General features: G+C 36.2%; 1 protein-coding gene across 13 annotated transcripts in view; it reads right to left on the bottom strand.

Annotated features, from left to right (window-relative positions):
• Positions 1–24,049, bottom strand: part of CPLANE1 (ciliogenesis and planar polarity effector complex subunit 1) — a 65,274-nt gene that overhangs the window by 39,801 nt on the left and 1,424 nt on the right. For 7 of the 13 annotated variants that reach the window (XR_016462029.1, XM_090132008.1, XM_090132007.1 and 4 more), the window contains exons 4-22: positions 23,823–23,942; positions 22,759–22,985; positions 20,898–21,004; positions 20,350–20,506; positions 19,666–19,769; positions 19,308–19,490; positions 17,381–17,630; positions 16,209–16,361; positions 14,592–15,349; positions 12,348–12,532; positions 10,689–10,769; positions 9,716–9,880; positions 8,982–9,155; positions 7,594–7,822; positions 7,235–7,374; positions 2,909–3,132; positions 2,391–2,555; positions 1,221–1,362; positions 650–759 (exon numbers count right to left, since the gene is read on the bottom strand). Coding sequence is in view for 12 of the 13 variants with exons in the window: in XM_090132008.1 (XP_089988134.1) it covers positions 650–759; positions 1,221–1,362; positions 2,391–2,555; positions 2,909–3,132; positions 7,235–7,374; positions 7,594–7,822; positions 8,982–9,155; positions 9,716–9,880; positions 10,689–10,769; positions 12,348–12,532; positions 14,592–15,349; positions 16,209–16,361; positions 17,381–17,630; positions 19,308–19,490; positions 19,666–19,769; positions 20,350–20,506; positions 20,898–21,004; positions 22,759–22,985; positions 23,823–23,942 (3,674 nt within the window). In the remaining variant the exon portion in view is untranslated. The other 6 variants (XM_090132009.1, XM_090132017.1, XM_090132014.1 and 3 more) reach the window with 6 other exon arrangements.

Here is a 24,049-nt window from a genome sequence, read left to right as displayed (position 1 = left end):
TTTTTCTGCAGTAGAGAAATTTTTGACTTATTTTAAAAAGGAAGCAAACTGCTGATGACAGTTGAGTAGCAAAACAAATATAATAGAAACTTATATCCATAAAATTACAATATATGTGCCAAATATATTTATGTCAGTAGTTTCTTTCTATTTTTCCTTGATCTTGGATATAAGGGTACGAGTAGAAAAAAAATCTTTAAGTTTTCATATTTTTCATTACTCTTTTGAACACCAAGACCTGGCCTCTATCATAAAACTTGCTTCACTCACAGAAAAATTCTAAGTTAAATACACATTGAACAGGAAGCACTCAAAATAACTACGGCAGAAAAATAAATATATAAAATACTTTAACTAGACAGCAATTGTACAAACTACTGTGCTTCTGGCAGTATTTGTTTTCTGTTACTTGAGCTGAATACCAAGCAAAAATAGAAGAAAAAAAATTAGAAAAAACTAGTAGGAAGTTTTAGTTCACACGTACAGCACTATTTTGTAGCAAGTACTTACTGCACACTGCAACATCGCATTAATTTTGTCCTTCTTTGCAAATATGAGTCCTCACAGAAATGTACATCAAATGTCTAGTATTATTCTTATAGGTATATGCAATTAAAGTGTATCTCTACTAAACTAGTAATGTAATCACCTTACGACTGTTTGCATTTTCCCTTGCAGCTTGGTACCGCCTACAACTGTCAGATAATCTTTCACGAACATGAAACATCCAACACAATGCACACAGCTCTCTGAACCAACCTACAAGAAAAATATGCAACGTGGTGAGACTCTACTGGAATAAATAAAATAAAACAGCTTGAGATTTTCAGCTAGAAGAAAGGAATTTATTTTAACTCTTTTAACTCTTGCTTTGTTTTGTTTTTACATTCATCAGATTTATATCATAAAATCATAGAGTGGCTTATTTTGGAAGAGACCTCAAAGATAATCTAGTTTCAGCTCCCCTTTTGTACACAGGACTGCTGACCACTACAGCAGGCACTAGATCTTCCAGGGATGGAGGATGACACAATCTAGCACAGGAACTTTTCGATTCAGTGCTTTGATAACTAGCATAATTCAAAGCTAGAAAGAGAATGTTTTTCTGCATGCAATGAAGAATAATTCTGATTTGAGTTTCTGTGCACCTGTGGAAATTTTGTGTTTTTTTCTTACCTATTTTTATATAATAAAATTACTGTATTTTATTCCATACAGACCTAAAATTTTACAGGAAATATCATCAAGTTGATGGTCTCCAGAAGATGTAGATTCAGACCAGAAAGCAGTATGGAAATTGAAGTAATGAAGCAAAGTCTCTGGGAATGGGTTCAGTGGAGGAAGAGACCCTTTCATTCGAATCTATGGACAGAGAAAGTAAACAATCAATTATTTTGATACGATTTACCAATTTGTGTATGCATTGATATATGTCAACAGATGTTCTTTGTACATCGAAATGGAAATTAAAATAAGTTAAAAATTTTAACACATCACTTCTAAATGTACAGCCCCTCAGTTATTAGCAAAATACTGACAAGATCAGTAAAACTGCTTTAAGCTTGCTCTCCCTTTTCTTCGAATCAGTATTCTGAAAATTCATTTAAACCATTATGTTTAGTGCAAGATATGGCAAACAAAATGCTTTTCTTTGCATGGTACAGTGAAACATAAGGGCAAATATGTATCCCTCGAATTTCAGCTGCTACTTCTTACCATTTCCCATTACTAACATTAAGCCTCTGTGTAACCATTAAGTGAATAAAAAGAAAATAGTATTTATTTGTCTGTTCCTACATTAACTCTCTACTTGAATGCAGGTGCAGAGCAGTTGAAGGAAGATACAGTCACACATACCCTTCTCTAGCAAGTCAACCTGTAACTCACAATAATAAAAAAACGCCACCAAAACTCATCAACAAGCTTCGTTCTATGGAAGTGCATGGAAAATACACTTGAGTAGAGCAAGACCTTCTGAGCTCTGTGCTTTGTGAAGCAAGATCACTTTATCCAAATTAGGTGTCACGTTCTCTGTTACATAATCAACCCTAAGCTGATCTGAAACACATTTTCCAGAAGCTGTGGCTCAATTAAAATTAGTTTGTTTCTTTCAAATGAAAATATAGACAATTTTGTACTTTCTTGGTAAAGTACAGAAAGGAAACAATTCTATGAAGTAGATTATCAAATAAATTTACATTCCTTATTTTTTTTTCTTTTTTTTAAATGTAACCGAATATAGGATTGCAAAATTATGAGGACATTAAAAACATGATTTGAATAAGTCCTGGTGAGACCGAATGCTCCTGTAATGCAATCAAAACCCTGTCAGTAATATCTGCTACAGATAATCATATTACAAAGAAAAACCCTACAAATTAAATGCTTACTTTTTGCATAATTTTTCTTCCCCACTTCAGCCGTGAAATATACCACTGTGCTGCAGGACAGGAGCAACAAGCAGCCCGGAAGAGCAAGATAATTCGCTGAAGAACTCCTGATACTTTCTGACGATTTTCTCTTTCAGTTTTTAAAATAATGTCATTGCAGTCTTCCTGAAAAATAGAAAAACCAAGCCAAAGACAAAGCCAAAAATTATAAAGAACGTATTATCAGAAAGAATAGTAAGTAACATGACCTAAATATCATTTTTGCTCTTAAGAGTACATTCCTTGCATTTCTCTTAAAAGCACAAATTCTTTATTGAGGAACCCCCATCTTCCCCCCCCCCCCCCCAAAAAAAAAAAAACGAAAAAACACAAGAAAGACATATAAACTTTCTTAACACTACTTCAGTAAATGAACAGACAGGGAAAAACATCAGAAAGAAAAATAAACTGAAATGAACAAAAATATAGATGATTTCATATATGCATTCAAACATGAGACAAAAATTTCTATCACATACACTCACTTCACTGAGAGAAGCTGGCTGAGGACAGTATAATGGTGGTGCTGGTAGATAAAGCCCATCAGGAATTAGACCACAAAATTTTCTACTAAGATCCTTTACAGAATCTATCAAAAGCTGAAATGTCTCTGAGAGAATATCAGCATCTGCCATAACAGCAGCTTTCAGTAGTTCCTGTACTGAACTATAAAGGACATCTGCATCTTCTTCTTCAATTGGATCTATAAAATATTAATCACAGAAATCAATAAATTAATTGAGTCATTACATACATTTATTCTAAAATTACATAGTTCTATTTTCAGAATTCATGTTCATTTATTACAGTGCATATATCTTACCCACTTCTTTAAGATTTTTTTTCACTTGGAAATAGTATTCCATCATTAATTTTACTTTTTGCCAGACTAAGGGAGAAACTATTGCCTTTCAATATGGAGAAGACAACTTTTCAGCCATGCATTTGCCTAGGATAAATTCTACAAGTTTCTTCACATAAAGAAGGCATAGACTGCACATCTTATTATTAATGATCATAGCAATTCTTTTATCAGTAAGCACAATAGAGGACAAGGAAATATATTTGTTTGATCTATTTGACCTATTATTCCATTTTCTTCTCATCTTTTAGAAATAGAAGGAAGTTCAACATGCATCAGTTACAGGCTCCTAAAATTTGCATAATATCATACTGTTCAATTTCCATTTCTCTTCCTTCTGCTTGTTTTGAAATATATGTCGCCAAGTCTCCTCATGACCTATCATACTTAGAGATAGTTATACACAACATGCATTTTTGTCCATGAAGCAAAAATTATTTGAAATGAATGTAAAAGAATCTCAGCAGTGTTTGGGATACAACTCAGGTAAAGAGTAATTAGTAGCCACCTCTGGAAAGGGACTTAGAGAAGGTTTTCAAAACACACACCAAAGAAATAATGACAGTAAACGTTCTGTAAATCTTATCTAGCTAAACGGAGAAATTTTAGCAGTAAAGTGTTTAATTAGGTACTGTGATAAAAACCTCATTTGCCATGCATGCAACAGAGCAGAATAGGTGGGAGAGCCTGAATAATATCCAAGCCAGTCTACTCATAGGACTGTCACAGGAAAAAAAAAAATCAACCTGTAAAAGTCTTGTCTCCATGCGTTCCAAGTGACATGCGTGCTCACTACACAATATAAAAAAAAAAGAACAAAAACTTAATTACACTGAGATAAATACACACCATCATCCCAAGGCATGAAATCCATCAAGATGAGCAAATAGGAGTGGCTCTCTTAAGTAACTCTTGAACAGACAGTCCTCACTTTCAAGAGGGAAAGGCCACATTATAGGATGCAAAGAAGAACTCTTCGGATTGTCCAGGACTCATTACAGGATCCTTATGAAAGAAATTGAAGGCACGGCATTGAATTGTGCCAGCCTTACCACTTCTAAGACCTGTTAACATGCGTATATTTTCCTGAGGGAGAGACAACATGCTGTGTGTCAGCATATAAGAGTTTAAGAACTGGCAGCAGCAGAGGGACCATTGTCCACTGTGCCAGGAATAGGAACAAGTGAAGCTATTTGAGTATCAAGTCAGGCTGACAAGGAGGCAGAATGCTCTAAGAGCTTGGAATGAATGTATCTCACTTTCACATGATCAATACTGCATGAATTGCCAGCTAATATAGGTACCAGGGATGTCCTGGTCTACTGCTGGAGAGACCACTTGGGGGACCTACTTGGATACTGGAGAGACAAAGTAAATCCTGATCAGCAGCCAGAGAGGCAGGGTGTGCCAGTGCACATGTGACACTAAGCATAAGACCACAGGAGAAGATGGCCACTATAAGGATCAGGTGACGTCTAAAGAGCTGTCTGAGCTCTCTATATGTGTCTCTAAGGACTAAGCACATGGGAAGACTGAAAACGAAAGATCAGCTAGCTACTGGATGGACTTGGATGTAAATCCAAGACCAACTTTCAGTAAGGTGCAGGGAGACAAGGTGATACCTTGTTGGTGAGTGGGTACGTAGCAGAAACAAGCATGGGGACCGGGTTTTGGGGATACATTCATGCAGATGTCAGTAATACAGAAGACTGGTAATTCAGAGTCCAATTGGTAAGTTACAGAATCACAGAATGGCCAGGGTTGGAAGGGACGTCAAGGATCATGAATCTCCAACCCCCCTGCCAAATGCAGGGCCATCAACCTCCACACTTAATAGTAGACCAGGCTGCCCAGACATAGAACCATTGATGGCCACCCTCTGCAGCCTTTCGACCAAGTTCTTATCCATCAAGAGGTGCACCCATCAAATCCATATCCCTCCAATTCCAAGATAAGGATGTGGTGGGGGATCATGTCAAAGGCTTTGCTCAAGTCCAGGTAAATGACATTGATTGCCTTCCCCTTGTCCACCGATGTCATCAGTCCATCATAGAAGGCATCAACCTTCCCCTGGTGAAGCCGTGCTGGCTGTCTTGGATCACATGCTCATTCCTCATGTGATCAAGCATGTCGTCCAGGACGATCTGTTCCATGATCTTCCTAGGTACACAGGTGAGACTCACCGGCCTGTAGTTCCCCAGGTCCTCCTTGCGCCCTTTCTTGTAAATGGAAGTGACGTGACCCTTCCTCCAGTCATCTGGGACCTCACCTGACAGCCACAACTTTTCAAATATGATGGAGAGCGGCTCAGCAACCACCTCAGCCAGCTCCTTCAGAACCCTGGGATGCACGCCATCCGGCCCCATACACTTGTACACATTCAGTCTCAAGAGGTGGTCTCGGACTTGCTCTGCCCTTACAGTGGGGGGAGATTTACTGCCCCGGTCCTCACTACAGGTTTAGGGATGCAGGGCTGAGGGATGTGAGAAATATTAGAATCCTGGCTGCCAATGAAGACCAAGACAAAGAACTCATTCAGTACCTCAGCCTTCTCCCGTTGAAGTCAGTTATTCTTTTATATTTACCAAAGGACAAATGGTGGGGGATCTGTCTCTTCTGCCCAATGTTCCTGTAGAATGTCTTCCTATTGTTTTTCATGTCCCTCGCCAAGTTCAGTTCTGCCTGTACCTTGGCTTTCCTGATCCCACATCTGCAAGTCTGGATGGTATCCCTGTATTCTTTCCAGGTGACACGCCCTTGTTTCCAGAGCTTGTGTTGCCCAGAGCACCTTTCTTGTCCTCAGTGTGCCCAGCAGGTCCTTGCCGTGTCATGCCAGTTTCCTACCTCCTCTGCCCTCTTTCTTATTCATAGGCACGGAGAGCTTTTGTGCTCTGAGGAAGGCATTCTTGAAGAGTAGCCAGCTCTCCTCAACATTTTTGTGTTTAAAGACAGCATCCCAGGGGATCTTGGCCAACAATCCATTGAATAGCTTAAAGTTCGCTCTTCCAAAGTACAGGGTCCTGACCCCACTCTTCGCCAGGCCCATATCCATCGAGATCACAAATTCAACCAGGGCATGGTCACTGCTTCCAACTTTAACGCCTTTAATGATCTCCTCCGCACTGGTGAGTAGCAGGTCCAGCAACACTTCACCTCTGGTCAGTAAGTTCAAAGCGAACTACTGGGGGTATCTACACTGTACATACACTTTTATATGTATATGGACCTTCATCCTGAGCAGCAAAAGGCAGAAACAGGATTAAGCTGTTGACATGCATAGCATTCACTTAAACAGTGCCTGTAGGCAGTTACCAATGTGGCAAGCCATACATAAACTTTAGGTACATGTGTTTGTGTATGTGCCTCGTGGGCATAAACTCTCAGCCTTGCTAGGTGTTAAGTCTGATGGAGTTAGTGAAGTCTTATCTCTGTTACGTGATGAGATTTGTCCCCACTGTACTTTAACATGGCGAAAATAAATCATTCTAATCTAATTTTGATGACACTTTCCATACTATTTGCATTTGCTTTATTCTCTTTGTTTTAAGGAAGCATTAGTTTTCTTCCAAGTTAAATAAATCTCAAATATAGTCAAACAAGGTTTGGCTAATATATTAAGAACAGTGGAATACATGGATTTAGAGGGATGACAGAAGATGGTGTATGAAAAACTTCTGCATGTAAGTCATAAATGAAACTGTATAGTCTTCCTTGAAACATGGTCAAAACTGATAATGGTTTTAATTTTTAAAATGATAAGTCAAAAACCCAAACTCATATAACACTACAGCATTTGTATATACTACATTATCAATTCACACAGAGAAGATAAAGTTGTTATTTCTTTTCAAGACTGCATATAATATACAGTGTGAATGTGAACAGCATAGAATATGCAGTGAAGACATGAAAAATAATAACAAATACTCATAGTTTTATGTACCTGTAAACTGTTTGTATTTAATATGTTCTTCAGTTGTTGCTTCAGAAGTAGCTGGTTGCCCTAGCAAAGACTGTAGTTTTTCCTGAAAAATCTGCATTGGTGATAAGCTCAATGGCAGATGATGCTCTGTGATTTTCACTCTGAAAGCATAGCAAGCAACAGTTCTTTAAAAACAAGAACTACAGATTATCTTCTGCAAGAAAGAAAATCTAATACAAAGTAGCTAATTGTAACATGTTAGGTCCTACAGATACAAGGAGTCTGAGAAATTTTTGAGAAAAAGGATATGTTGTTAAAATAAGTTAACGCTTAGAGCTCAGTAACAAAATATATAATACAAATTCCAAGCTCAATTTTACCTTGTGAATTCATCAGAGCTCTGATGATACAGAGTGTAGGCCACACCAATTGAGACTGAGAGTTTCCAGTCACCAAGTCTGTGTGTTAACCACACAGCCTCTGGAAGGAGTCCCCCAACAAAGAACAAGTCAAGAGCATATTCTACTGTCCACACAGATGAAAGGTTCTGGTCTCTGACAGCTCTTGTAACCAGATGGCGTTGCAGTGGAATAATACGAGGAGATACATCTGAGACAAAAAAATCCATTAAATTTAAACTGACCTCGGTGCTGTAAAATGAATAATACAGAATTCATACATTCATGTTGCTTTTTGATTCTTATTGAGCTCTCTATTAGAAACATCAAAGGGTCTATCTGCAGCTGGCAGATGCAGCTCATGTTGTGATATAAGACTGAGATCAGTATTTTCCTGCTTAGTAATGTGGTGCATGCAATGATATACAAAATCAGCAGGTTATTCTAACTTCAGAGTTTTGAAGTTGACAGTTGACACATTGACAGTACATTTGTCAGTACAATACATATGTTTCTGATATTCCAAAGGGCACATCTAAGCTGAATGGAAATTCTGAGTTTTTCTACTACACTGAAGTTGTACATACTTGACTAAACACATAACTGTAGCAGATACAAAGCTACAATGCAAATTTAGAAGAGTATCACATTATTTTGAAGCTCACATTTATTTTCAAAGACTATGAAGGCATATATACCACTTCCTGTTGTATAGAAACATTAAAATCATCAATAGATTCAAAAACTTCTCAGAAAATCTAAGCAATCTAAGATGGTTAGGGGACTATTGCATTTCTCCTATGAGGAAAAGTTGTGAGTGTTCAGATTGTTTAGCCCAGAAAAGGCTCAGGGCAGATCTTACTGAATGTGGCACAGCAGTTTGCCCTGCAGTCTATGCAGGAGGGCATGCAGGGAGGACAGCAGGTGGCCCACTTTCTCTCTTCTAAATACAGCAGTACTGTATTTAAAAGTTTGCATAGTAGTTTGCACAGGCAGGGCACCTGATCTCAGCCAGAACGGTGGTGAGCACTCACCTGACAGATGCAACTATGGAGTCAGTGGAGATGTAAAAAAGTAATTTAACTATATAATGTAGTTATGTAGACAATAGTTTACATAACTCAATTTCCCAAAGATTACTAACTTTATTAGCAAAATATTTTCAATGATAAAGAGAAGAACAATAAAATGAAGAACAATCAAAAATGTTAATTTCACAGAGAGACATCGGCACACTTAACAGCAATATCTGGAAAAATTAAGTTACTCTATCTTTACAGTTACAGATGCTGAAAACAAATCAACAAGACAACATGAAAAAAAACGTACAAGTTAAACACAGCAAATTAAATTGCTTTTAAAGAAAATACCTGGTTTGATGTGAAGTGGATGCAGGATATCCACATTGTGTGGGGGAAAGATATAAAGCAGCTGATTTGTGAAATAAGCAGCCATGAATCGAGCCATGGATCGAATCACAGCCATAGCAGTTTCAGTATGAACATTTGATATCATCCACAGTTCATGCTGAGAATACTTAGTGTCTAAAAATAAATAAAACAGATATCAAAATATGAAGGAAAATGGTTCTAAATTTGAATGATAAAATTGTTTTAACTTTAAAAAAAAAATATGATTAACAAGAACTATAGTATTAACTTATTGAAGTCAGATGCCATATTATGACTTCAGAGAATACTGATACAAGCATCTGCAAAAAAAATATCCCACTGTCAATTTTAGATTGGTGACTAATTTTAAATCAACTATTTCAGCATACTGTATCATAAAAAAAAAGTTATGATCAATACAAAAAAAACTGCAGTATGTCCCCATTGCTTTTTTATGCAAAGTCTTTTCTTCAGCAGATTTGAATCCAGGAATATTTTAACAGGTCACACCTTCATTATAGAGTGAAAGATGTTTATGCCAACAAGGACAACTGAAAATCTGAAAAACATCTTTAAAGTAATTTAAAACAAATCAGGCTTCAGTCCAGTGTAAAAAGGAAAACATTACAATGTGTGTGTGGGTATATAAATTAAACATAAGGTTATCCAAACAGTCTAACATGCACAATCAATATTATGTAATATAAACATACCAGAAAAATTTTCCATCTGACTCACTGAGAGCTGTGATCGCCTTAGAATCTCTCCTACCAGATGATCACAGAGTCCTTGAGCCTCACATAAGTTATAATGATATAGGTGGCAAAATAATATAGCAAGGTAATATCTACTCTGAAGAAAACATGCTCTTTTTCCTCCTGCATTAAAATAGAAAAAAAAAAAAAAAAGAAGACCAGTTACAAAAGGAAATAATAACCCCCCAAAAAGTCAGCAGGTCTTAAACTAAGTATTCCTCCTCTTCCAGAAACATATCTATACAAACACAATCTTCCTTCAAACTATAAGCTATGAGTAAGTTAATTACAATCCATTATCATTTTATTTCTAGAGACCTGGCAGTTTTCTAAACAATACAGTATATAACTGTTAAGAGACAAAGACAGGACAGCTCAAGAAAGCCTATCTTTTAATGAAGGGCTGCATAAAACACAAAGAGATTGCTTTGAGATTCAGAAGGCTTTCAGTATCCTTACTTCTTTCTGCACAATATAATCCCCACACTAATTAACTAGAAAAACAATTCTTATGATACTTGTGAAGAAGTTCTGTTCTGTTTCAAAATAACTCCTAAATAAATTCCTGTCACAAATTTTATTTTGCTTAGTTTATCCTCAACCACCACTACATTTGATTTTACAGTCACTGCCATTGACTTTATCCATCAGTTTTTCATTGTTACTTCCTTGCTCAGAAGAACACAATTGGGATTCTCTTGTTCTGAATACTCTACAGCCATAAGAAAACTGGTATCAATGCAGAAATGCAAGGACTTTTCTTAACATAACTTTTGGCTGGTCCCTATTCAAACTCTGACTTCAACTGGAATGTGCACCCTTTGCCTGTTTTGCATCCCTTTTAAGGAATCAAGAAAATCAAGAATAACTGCATACAGTGACAATACACATTCTCCCCTCCCATCACCAGCAAAAAGTTTTCATCCCTTACCCTTTGCCTTGATTTCACAAAGACATCTTTTCCAAACATCCACAGATTCTCTGTATGTGCCTAAAAGGAATTTCTCCTCACCTACAAAAATCACATAAACAATAAATCAAAAATTCTATATAGGTAACATTTTACATCTGTAAGCATACACTCACTTCAGAATTACAGGCTTATGAAAAGTAAAATAATATGTACATCTCCAGCAATTTTTTATTGTCACTGCTAAATAAATCTATTTATCTACGAAATGATGACTCTTGAATGTCCCTTTCACCGCCACACCCCTCTTCTTCTTAATTGCTATGTCACTGTTAATTGAAAAAAAATCCATTTGGGTAATGACCACTCCTAAAATGTTTACATACAATGAGATTATAAATAGCATATATAGTTGGAAATGTCGCTTTCCAAGTTCCACAGTAGATTATTACTGGGGAAAAAACACTTTCTATGTTTTCGGATTTCTTATGACATATAATCAGTGGGTTATTTTTTTTTTTCATTGTAAAAAACAGTTGTAAAATTATTTCATATATTTAACCTATATATTGTTTTACTGCTCAAGAATTTCAAAACAGGTCTGTGGAATGTTACACATTTCATTTCTCTGCTTCTTTTCCCATTACATCTTTTAATTCACAGGGCAATTCCAAAATATTTTGACAGAAAGGTGAATTCTTACATCTGTATTTGTATTTCATGCAGTTTTGATGAAATGAATAGAAATACAGATAAAACTCTAAAGGAGCACAGCTATCACATAGAGAAGTAGAGAAACAGAAAAATCAGGAAAGAAAAGGCATGGACCAATCAGCAACAGCTAGCTCAGGTACTGACTGGCTGATCTGCATGTGTGTCACTCTAGATCATCCACAAAATGTTCTATGACTATTTGGCAAACTGAAGATTAACAAAGAATGAGTGGAAAGGAAGAGTTGGAAGGTGCACGTAAGATGAACGAAAAGAGATACAGAGGAGCTATTGTGCTGTATTGAGCAATACAGAAAGTAAAGCTCAAAGTATCATTTTTGGGAGAGAGACCAAAGATATGGAGAAGAAACAGAATCATGGTGGCAGACCTAAGTAGGAAACCTGGCTTACTACTGTGTGGAAGATGGAGAACAGGACAGGACACCAGTGCACATGAAATTTGGCTAAAACCACATCCTTCTAGCAAAACAAATGTCTTACATTAAATCTATTACATTACACTACACTGAACTGTATGATCAGCAGAAGCTGACTGCATTCACATACACGATATGTTCATGTACACAGCCATCACACAAAATGACTACGATTTCTAAGTAGAAATCCAGTTAAGATAGCCATCTTCTTGCCCATACACCTCAGAAGAAGTAAGATCTACAAACCAGACTTCGCTTTCAGATTCTTTAGAACATGATTCAAAGCAAAATGTCAGGTAGTTTTTTGTTTTTTTTAATTTATCTTAGCAAGCTCTATAGCTTATAATATAATCTACAGGTGTATTGGTACATGAACTATAAAGAAAGATCTGATCAGAATTTTAAGAGAAGTTTAACTGATAACTTATTTTTCAATCTGGTATTCACTGAGTATCATTGCTTGGACTTAATTTTTTAGTGTACAGTTAACTGTTCAGCTACTAACAGTTGGATTTCTTTCCAAAGTACTAACCAGCTACAGAATTAATCTTGAAGTGTTGTTCTAATATCACTCCTGAGGACTGGAGAGTTGCTTGTATTTGGCTTAAAAGCAATGAGACAACATTTTCTTCTTCTATATTCTTGTACGCTTTTTTGTTCAGTTGGATCCAATAACAAACCACTCTTTTATACAAGAACCGCCATAGGGCAATCAACCTGTAGTTCAAGAAGCAGAACACGAAAAAAAGAAAGAAAAAAGAAAAACTGGAGTTCAACTTTCTTTTCTTTTGTATTATATATTCAAAAAACAAACAAAACTGTTTTTCTGACTAGCAGGGGAAAAATAAACATTTTTGCCCTGCATTTTGCTTTCTGACCAATAAACATTGGTATGTCTTTGCAAATTCAGAAGGATTATTAACCTTCAAGCACCCAGCTTGAACACCAGGCTTCAAAGCGATTCACTGCCTGTCTTTACAACAAGGAAATGAAATAACGCAGATAAACGTCAAAACAGAACACCAGTACCTTTTTAAAGCCTGGCAAAACATACAATGCAAGCATAACAAAAAGAGCAAAGGCAGAACAGCTGTCTGCAGAGCCAATTCCCTATAGCCCAACACAATACTATCAAATGTATCAGCTCAGATACATAATAAGCCTATAAATAACAGCAGATATGCATTCCAGTGGACCTGAGAAAGATTACATAAGATCATACTACATCTGCAGTTTGCTCTCTGTCACTTCTGCTTCCAATATCAATAGATACAGAGCCAGTCACTTTAATGAATGCACTACTCTGCACTTGCAGCACAAATAACCCAAAACATGGATTATCGTGTCACAGACAACTGAAAGTCACCCATCAAATTTACATTGAGCTTAATTTTATATTTTAAGCTTATTAAATACTTTCCACTACAGGAAGATGAAATTCTTGAGATACAATGCTTCTTAGGCATCTCGTTCAGAAATGAACAGTCTGCTTGAATGATTAACATACTTCAGTTAATTAGGTATCTGCAGCAGAAAAATATTCAGACAATAAAAATGCTGTCCAGAAACTGTTAGGGCATGACCTGAACCAGTGACTGAGCACCTGGCAAAGAGGAGTGAATAGACATAGGAGCGCAGGTACAAGCAATTCACCCAGTGTCCACCCCTCTCTGAACTAATTTAAGGAGTAGTGGCCGACAGGGAAACCTCTTTACTTAGAGATCTCTTCCTTCTGGGAGTTTTCCAGCAAGACCTTATCTTTGGAATGGGGTGAAATAAGATATTCCTTTATTGTTAATGGTTTGTGACTTAATACCTTTCTTGAGTTATCCTAAAACTGATCAGAGGCAATTACATACCACTATTTCATACAATACCAATTGTATTTTCCAAACAGTAGAATGCTCCAGATCATATGCACCATTTCTATAATCGAATACAAAATTTTATAACTAAAACTATAGATATATTACAAGCAAGCAGCCTTTTTGTTTCACTGAGTTCAGAATTTCTGCTTGGGAGGGAGGGGACCAAGTAACAGACAGTAAAAATACCCTGAATTGTGAAACATGCCTTGAGCTGTTCCCTTACAATTTATCTCTGAACTGACAGTACTAAGTTTCTGTAACTAAATCATATTCAGCTATAGGTATGAGCCCTCACCTGCACGCATTTCAAGATTATGCCCCCAGCACAAGAAAGCTATAGAGCCCTTGAAAAAGGGCCACTAAGATGATCAGAGATCTGGAGCACCTCTCCTATGAGGAAAGGTTGAGGGAACTCGGCTTGTTTAGCTTGGAGAAGAGAAGGCTCTGGGGAGACCTCATTGTGGCCTTCCAGTACTTGAAAGGAGTGCATAAACAGGAGAGGGAATGGCTGTTTACATGGATTGATAGTGATAGGACAAGGGAGAATGGTTTTAAACTAAGACAGGAAGATTTAGATTGGATATTAGGAGGAAGTTTTTCCAGACAGAGGGTGGTGAGGCACTGGAACAGGTTGCCCAAGGAGGCTGTGGATGCCCCATCCTGGAGGCATTCGAGGCCAGGCTGGATGTGGCTCTGGGCAGCCTGGTCTGGTCTGGTGGTTGGTGACCCCGCATATAGCAGGGGGGTTGAAATGAGATGATCTTTGAGGTCATTTTCAACCTAGGCCATTCTATGATTATCATGCTTTCTCGCAGAGCACAACAAAAAAACCCAAATGAATGTTGTAATTACTATATAACTGAAAAATACAGTTGTTTTAATATCTTTTTCATGCAAATTTCGCATACCTTTTTTCTGTTTTTGAATCGAAGTTCAGTGCTTGAGGAGGCTCTCTAAGCACAGATTTCAGTGAGCTGAATTCCTGAGTTGCGCTCTCATCCAGAAATAGAAATACAGGCACAATGAATGAATCAAGCTCCACGAGACTATTAACACCAGGAGATGCAAACAAGCTCTCATACTGTGGTATGCAAATGCTACTTAGAGTATGAGAAACCATCTTCAAAAGACAGAAGCATGCCAAAAGATTTTTTGAGAACTGACCTTGTTTCTGAACAAGCATAAGTTCCAGTGTTTGTAATGTTAGCTTTGCCACATGCCTGGTCATACCAGCTCTTGAATGCCAGTGCAAGACACTTAAACACAGCTGAAAGTATTTTAAAACACAATGAATCCAGTGAGAATTCTTCACAGATTTATTTAAAAATGCATCCTGGTTTAGCGAAGAACATTCTACAAACTGAAGAATGTTGAAAAAATGGGTAATGCAGCTTACTGTGTAATTCAGAAAAGTATCTCTTTCTTCAATATTTTTTGAAATCCCTATGTGCCATGCAGTAATAAGACTTCTCTGAACAGAGTTCAGTTCTACTGCTAACTTGTCTTTCTCTTCTGTATTGTCTTTTGCATGAATAGTATCAAACATTGATGCAAACTCTATGTGGCCTTGATCAGCTTTACCAACAGAAGAAAGGACTCTTTGGCTGAAGAGGTTAGAACAGCTATTGTGAAACAGTTTTTCATCATCAGATTCGTCTTCATAATCCTAAACCAGAGAAGAATTTAAAAAAAAAAAAATAATCACCAAAACTAGTTTAATTCAAGTCTACTACCAAAGCACAGTCTGCAAAAATCACTACTTAGTGATTTTCACAAATAGTGTTCTATTTGTAATTTACTTAACTACTAACACATCTAATCCATTTGCAGTTTCACTAGAGCATTTGTTAAAAATCTTATTTGGAATAGTTATGCAGATAAAAATAAAACTACCAAACTAAAAAAAAAAAAGTCACAGCATAAGGACAGCAATTGTTTTTAAATGGGAAAGTGAAAACTTGTTTTTATTTAGCCTAGAATTGGAGGTAGAATTTTTTTAAAATGACTGTAAAATATAATACCATTCAACAAAAACTCATAAAATGAAAGCATGAAATGGAATTGACAAAGGCTGTACAGTGACTTTGATCACAGAGCTGTTCTTGCATGAGATACAGGTAGATTTTTGAAATTGATGAAACCGAGAATAGATATTTGATTTCCTTAGGATCAAAACAATTTTCTTAGGATCACATATTGTATTAGTATACCTTGCAGCCTCAATATATTTACTGTGATGTAATATTTCATTATACAGTGAAGCTGAAGATTTCAAGCTACAAATAGATGTAATTATATTAGTATGCTTTTTTCAGAAAGTTTTTTTTCCAGTTATGATTTTAAAAAGTTGAAAAAACTGCATTCCTTGCACTTAAACTGAAAATGAGAGCTTATTTTTTTAAAATATTTAGTAAGGGCAAATGTACAAAAAACTGTTATTTTAGGGGAAAAAAAATCTTTACAGTTAGAATATGACATGAGGAAATCATTTGCATAATTAGAAAAGGAAAAACATTATTATGTACCAGTAAGTCTGTGGCTTTCTGACTCATTTCTGTTGTGTCCTCTTCCAGAAATTTTGGAACACTGAAGAAGATGGAGGTATGGTTTTGTGTGTGTTTCAAAAGGCTGTCTTTTAAAGACAACAGGGATCGTAAACACAGATGTTTCCCTTTAGTCTAAAAGAAACAATAATGCAAAACATTATTTGTCTCTAAATCAAACTAAATACTTATGAAATAAAAAAAGGAAACTGATCTCATTTAAGAACCTTCAGTTTTGAAGTCCCAGGCAGAAAGGGAGAACGGGTAAGGAAGTATATGTATTTACAGAGAAACAAACTATCACTTGGACATGCCTTGGAATTCTGCATTTTTCTCAGCATCTAGTAACTCTTCTTACACTGAAAGAATCTGCTTTCCTGATCCCTCAAATAATCCTGCTTGTTTGGCAGTGTTTATGTCCTTGCATCTTAATAGCAACATGTCTCCACATTCTCAAATTCTTGCTCACTTTTCTACCTCACTTTTCTACATATCAATATATTGCTCTTCTCCAAAAATTCAAAATACAAATTCATAGCCATCTGAAGATGCATAGTATTCTAACAGCAAACGCAAGAATTCTCAATATCTATTATATCATAGAGTTAGGTGATTGGCAACAATTGCAGAACATTTTATTTCAAAGATTTCTGTTTTCCCAGACTTAGCTCTATTGAGCAGTGATATAAAATAAACAAATATTTTAGCAAGCCTCATTTAACAACACTCAAAATAAATACAAGCAGTACAACTTGGACAGCTGTTGATTCTCTAAAATAGCAGCAATCTGGAGGCAGAAGTTTTACAGAATCATTTCTGCATCATTCTGAAAAGATGAGTAGGTCAGAGTTGATCATTACTTGTCAACTTTTTGAACCAATTTCACTGACAAAGAAACTCAGCAAAATTTTTCACAACATTCAGAAAGAATACGTTGTGATAATTCAGACTGTGCTCCTTACATTTTATTGAAATAATATATAATAATATTTAGTGTTTTCCAGACCAACTCTATTCTTGAAATGGCTTTCTAACTCAAAAGAATTTATACTAACTTCACAATAAACTGAGTTACTCTGTTTGAAAAACTGCATCTTTATATATATGAAGTTTTATTTTACTTAGCAATACATGTGAAAAACTCATAACCCTACCTGGGAATTCATGAGATTCCTACGGATATTTTCAAGCCGTTGTGTTGAATCAAGCAAAAGGGATCTTAAAAATCCCACAGGTGAAACACTGTTATGAAATCTTAGCACTGTTACCATGAATCCATCAGAGACAATGAGGTAGGGTAATCTTGAGTGACAAGCAACAGAAAATCTCTGTCTCATAAGATCACTTTCAGAAGCTGAAGATCCAAGTGTCTGACTAGAGTCTTGACACAAAGAGTTGTGCTGCCTAAAATAAAGATACATTTCAATATAAGATGTAAAAGTCATATCAATAATACTCATTACTAATGATTATTATTAATAGAATATAGAAGAAATAAGCTCATATCCTCAGCTACATGTCCTTCTTGCGTTGGGAGCCCCAGAACAGGAAACAGTATACCAGGTGGGGTATCACAAGAGCAGAGCAGAGGGGCAGAATCACCTCCCTTGACCTGCTGGTCATGCTTCTCTATGCAACCCAGGATACAGTTGGCCTTCTGGGCTGCAAGTGCATGTTGCTGACTCATGCTGAGCCTTTCATCAACACCTCCAAATCCTTCTCCTCAGGGCTGTTCTCAAGCCACTCTCTGCCCAATCTGCATCTCTGCTTGGGATTGCTCTGACCTAGTGCAGGACCTTGCCCTTGTTGAATTTCATGAGGTTCTCATGGGCCCACCTCTCTCTCAGATCCTTTCCAGGTCCCCCTGGATAGAATCCCTGCCTTCCAGCACGTGAAGTGCACCATTCAGCTTGGTGTCAGCTGCAAAATTGCTCAGGGTGCACTTGATCCCACTGTCCATGTTGCCAACAAAGTGTTAAACAGCACTAGTCCCAGAACCAATCCCTGATACCTTTTAAGGAAATGTCTAAGTTTCCAAAAGATTAGCACTTTGAATAACACTGTTTATGCTTGAAAGATGCTAGTATTTTGCTGCAGTTGCAACTTAGTTTATAATTTTTCTTTAAATTCACTGAGTAATACAGAAATACTGAAAGCTGTTTAAGTATTAAATGTTTTTCCCCAATTTGACTTTAAACCTCTGTACTGCACCCTCTTTTCTGAGTCTTATTGTGTGTAACAAGTGCTTGAAAACGAAGTCCTACTTCTAGTAGTTGTGTATGAAAAATAAAAAACCCTCAAGAGTTGATTCTTGAAGTACCTTCATATATTCAATATATATCCATAATTAAGGTATTTAAATACATCATATTAAGTGAATTCTCAACCAGACTACAATGTATTCTAATGCTTTTGAATGTTTTCATGAGATACAACTTATATGCTACTGGATTTTCAGAAATAACAGAAGAGAAAAAGTACAAAATAACACATCAATGCAATTACGTATCATTAATATATCATTCCTTTTTGTTAATACACATATATTTTCAATACAACAATGTTTAAATTCTATTCTGTTTCTTCCAGATATTCAGAATGTGTTACTTTTTTGTAACATCTGATTTGGAGTACTTCAAATATTATTAAAAAACCTTGGGTTTTGATCATGCACATGTCATTTACAAGATCTGAGATGGAAACACGGCAAAGTTCTGTAAGTAAAGTTTAAAAAGAATACAGAAACATCACTGGATTAAAATAAATGTACACTTTTAATACTGGTATAAGTTTAGTTTCTTTCCATATCACAAACACATGCTATTTTTAATTACTATCAAATTCAAACAATTGAAATAAAACAAGTCAAATAACATATACTCACATTATCAGAATGCCAATTTTTCATCACGACAAACCCATTACAAGAAATAGAACTATGAATGAGAAACAGATATTGAAAGGAGACATGAAAGTAAAAGACTGAACTTGAAAGATGAAGTTTAAATTTGCAGTAAGTATGTTTGAAAGTAAGGTATGATAATCAGATAAAGATATCTATATATTTTCAAATCCTTTTACCTGTATGTTATTAGCGGATGAATTGGAATAAACTCTGCTGGTCCAAATTCTACAGAGCAGCCAGAAGTAATCAAGGTCAGCAATTCACCCATACCAGTCAACAAAATCAAACATCCACGTTTTAACATGCAAGCCAAGAAAAGGCTATCAGGAGTCCAACTCATGTCACCAACCCAGTAAGACCTAGATAGGACAGGAAAAATATTGTTTTTCTGTCAAATCTCTGCATCAAATCTTACGTTAACTTTATTAAAATAAACAAATACAAACAAAAACATCCCCCTCAAAGACACAAACGAACAAAAACAAAAAACAACCAAAAAGCACAACAAAATCAGAAATAAGATCAATTTCTTACCTGATAAACTTGGATGGGACAGTGCTACTCTTGCTACTGCAACCTTTAACACTACCCGAAACAGTTAAAAAATTCAGGGTGTTTAAAAACAAAATTTGAGTTGCCTAAAATAAAAAAGTTAATGTTAAAAACAAAAACAAGCTAGTAAACGTTTACATCAAAATTGTAATAGTTTTAAAAGCAATTTATATTAGCAAGTTACATGTTACATCTTATGTCCTGAAAATACTATTCCATGTCACTGTGCCACTGCATTTCAATAATTAATATTATTTAGATTATTAATTAGTTTGTATACCTACTTCTACATTTTAAAAATGGTTAAAGATTGATTATATACTGAATATATAATAGATATTCTATTGGACATTTTTTTCTAAACTCTCAAAATGCAACTTTTCCTGTTTTGTTGTTGAATAACTGAAAGTTTTAAAGACAGCGCTATCCCATCCCAGTATGCTAAATACCACACAGCATTAGCACTAAAAACTGCATCAGGATTTAGCTTCAGATTTAACCTGTCATTTGTTAGGAGGAATAACAGAATTTCATGCCTATCAATATCAATATGAATATAATCATGTATACCAATATGAATCTTGAAAATCCCGTCTAAAATTTCTTAATTTCCTTTTACCAGACTTAATTCAAGTGAAACTATTAAGTAATGCCTATTATTCATACCTTAGGATCAATTTGGTTAACAGCTACTGCAAGAAAAAGTCCATCTCTTGCAAATGCAGATAGCAAAGCTCCTCTTGACTTTATAGATACACACTGAGGCACTAAATTAACAAGAGAACAAGTCTCCTGTACCCAGTGGATCTGGTATGGCAAAGAACTGAATTTAAAGAAAAAAAAAACCACAAAAAGAGATAATTCAAATATGCTGAGTGAAATTACTCATATTGTAAATAAAACATGACAGACAAAAACATATGAAACACGTACAAGAAAAAAAATCCCATTGATTTCCTTCTTAAACCTTACAAATTAGACAGCATAATGAGATCTAACACAGGACTACTCAAGAGTATGAATATGAAAATAAACTGTATGCTATTCTAAATAAAAAAACTAAGAAGATTTGAAACATGACAAGAAACAAAAGAGATTACAAAATCTAACTGAATCTAAGTGTGTTCACATGCAGTTTTGAAATCTCACCGTAAAATACATTTTAATACAGTTTTTCTCTTACATCAGTGAACTTCAAATAACTTTGAGTGTACCTGGCGTACTTAAAGCCATTTTCATGCCAGCGAAGAATCAAAAATGTTAAAACCAAACACTCGCCAGAGTAAAAGACAAATGAGCACAAACAACAATCACCTAGTACCTGTGAAGAAAAAGGAAGACAAAACGAACTTCAAATCCTGGTTGTACTTTAATGTACTTTTACATTAATCAAAATAGATACTGAGTTAAAATAACAAAATATTGTCATTCATAAGTTTAAGGGAGAAAAGAATACAACAGGCTAGATGAACTCTGATCTGATCCAGCAAGGCTGCTCTTACGTTGTCATTAAATTTCATACAAAATGAATGATGAAATGTATATGCAACAAATAGCCATTCATCACTCACTCTAGCTTCTGCTGCTCAAACTTACTCAAGAGATGAGACGATTACTTCCACGTGGGAATGACCAACCCCCACCCCACATGCAGCCCAGCTCCAGCTCTAGCCCCGCACCACCTGCAGCTCTGCCTGCCAAGCAGCCCAGCCTGGCCACGGGCATGCACCCACTGCCCTGCAGCAGCCAAACACTGGTGTGTACGAGCACTGCCTGAGCTGCAGCCGGGGCGTGGGTAGGGCACAGGGCAGTGCAGCTCAACTGACAGCAAAGAGTTGTGTGCATTTTGGTTCACTGGCTGAACACAGTCTTGTGAGCAGCAGAAAATACGCTGCCATGCTTCCCCTTTTTGATAAAGGCATTTGAGAACAGGCTTCAAGATTGATGAAAAAAGATCCTCATTTTTTGGTCTATTTGCAACTTCATTTTCAGTCAACATAAATACATGACCCGAGAATTTTCAAATGGAGTGCACAGAATTGCAATCAGACACTCAACTCAAAAATCTGAGGACTCTTTTGTAAGCCCTATCTTACCAGAGAAGAACATCCCTCCCTTCATAATCACACCTTATTCATGTCATCACTGTTTGGCAACACACACATTGATGACCAACTGTTTTTGAGGATGAAGAGGAGTAAAATTTCATCAAAAACCCTTGAGAGCTCACTAAGAATTGCAGGCACTGCCATGGAACCAGGGGTTGATGCATTAGCTTCAGAAGAACAAGTCACATATCCCACTGGTTCTGTGTTCCTCTTTTTTTTTTTTTATTTTAATCTTTTATATTTTTTAAACAAGTTTTATTATTTATATACATTAACTATTTAACATATTTTATGAGGGCTGCTCAAAATATAGCGCCTGCCATTTTATAACATCAGCCCATGGTGTCAGAGGCAGATGTTGGTGTTCTGGCAGTGGTGGCTGAACCTTCCCACCAATACTGTTACATATGGTTGCCATGAGACAGACGGCAGCAGAAGGGCAGGGCATTCTGACACGGAAGTGCAGATGAAGAAACGGTGTGTCACTGAATTCTTCCATGCAGAAAAAATGGCATCCACTGACATTCATCGACACCTTTATAATGTGAAGAATTATGGAGACCAATTAGTGGATGTGAGCACAGTGAGGCAGTGTGTGGTGCATTTCAGCAGTGGTAACAGCAACAGTGGGTCCCCTTTGCTGCCGCAGATTTTTACTAGCACAGCATGTAGGCTCCTATTCATTGATGATGAAAATACATAGATAGTGGTTGTGACTGTGCTGAAAAATAGTGCCTTGTAGCTGAGATTTTGCTCTATCAAATACTGTTATTGCACTCTTCATACTGTAATTACTATGGAAATAAATAGGAGGCATTAGTTTTGAAGCAGCCCTGTGTATGCAGCCCAAACCTATTTCTGTTCAATCACTGTAGCCCAGGCAAGCCAAAAGGTTGGATGGATGCTTTTGGGTTTTTTGTTGTTGTTTTTATTTGTTTTGTTTTTCTGTTTTTTTTTTTTTTTTTACCTCATTTTGTAAGAAAGCAGCATGAACTCCAATTTCTTTTTCTTCAGTAGAAGGCAACGTGACTGATTCACTAGGCAAAATTTGAGTCCACCGCCCAGAAGACTTTTTAAAAGAGAGTATGTTTTCTGATTCTGTGCTCTCCCACAAGAAGACATGTGCTGTAGGAGTAGTTAACAGTGCCCTTCTGCCATCTCCAGACACATACAAATACAATCTCATCAAACACTCTAGAAAAAACAGTAAACGCCAGAATTATTTTTGATCCTCTGTTAGATTTAGACTTTAAAAGAACAGGAAAATTACTTTCACCTCTATCACAAAAAATTCAAGCTGCCTCCTTAACTACCTCTGATTTCCAACCTCATCATTAATGCTAGTCATTTGGCAGCAGTAAAGTCAGAGAGGATGCCTGTTCTTATAGATTTTGTGTTATCCTCCCAGGAGACTCAACCATCAGAAACAGTCTTTCTTGAAGTCCTCCTCCTATGGAAACTACAAATAAATGCATAAAAGCTCTGCTTTTTTATTACCCTCAACTCCTAAGTGCATGTATTCCTCAAAATGACAGATTGCTTCTACAATACTTCATTTTTTAACCTGATGTCAGTGAGATTATCCAGTAAGATGATATTTAAATGATATGCAACTTAGTACTAAATTTGCAAATACATGCCTTTGTAATAGTCTCTCTAATTACAGCTTATCAGAAAATCCTACCTAGAAAATAAACCTAGAATGATGCATATAGCAGTTAAATCAGATGTACGTCTTCTCCAAGGTATTTATAACCTAAATAAAGAATGTTTTTCTACAACTGATAACTAACCACTGCAAACAAATATAAACTGCACTAAAAAATGGATGGCAGTTTATACATTTTTTTGCATTTAGAAATCTGTATTACTTAAGTAACAAAAAGGACATCTGTCACAGCTTAGTTTGCAGACAAGTAATAGAAATGCAAAATACTAGAATATAGCTTTTAACTTGCGCAAGAACAGTTTATAACACAGAGACTTTTGCCTCTACTTCGTTTTTCAAAAGACAAACTGAAAAACACTTACCTTGTGCTGCTGCAGCTACCTTCCTGGAATCTTCAATTGCTGGTATTACTTTTAAAGAGTCCTGGTCTTTATTCCAAAGAAATAACTCTCCTGTTGTAAGTAATCCTGCCAGCCAAGCGCCTGTGCTCATCAGGGGAGAGATATTTAGAGGCACATTATTATGAGGAACTTAAAATTACTTCCTCTCCACTATAGCCACAATTCTAAAGCTGAAAGTGAACTGGAAT

Source organism: Phasianus colchicus, chromosome Z, assembly GCF_987193195.1.
Source record: "Phasianus colchicus chromosome Z, bPhaCol1.hap1.1, whole genome shotgun sequence".
NCBI lineage: Eukaryota > Metazoa > Chordata > Aves > Galliformes > Phasianidae > Phasianus > Phasianus colchicus.
The sequence above is the reverse complement of the archived record's forward strand: the minus strand, read 5'-3'. Positions and strand labels throughout refer to the sequence as shown.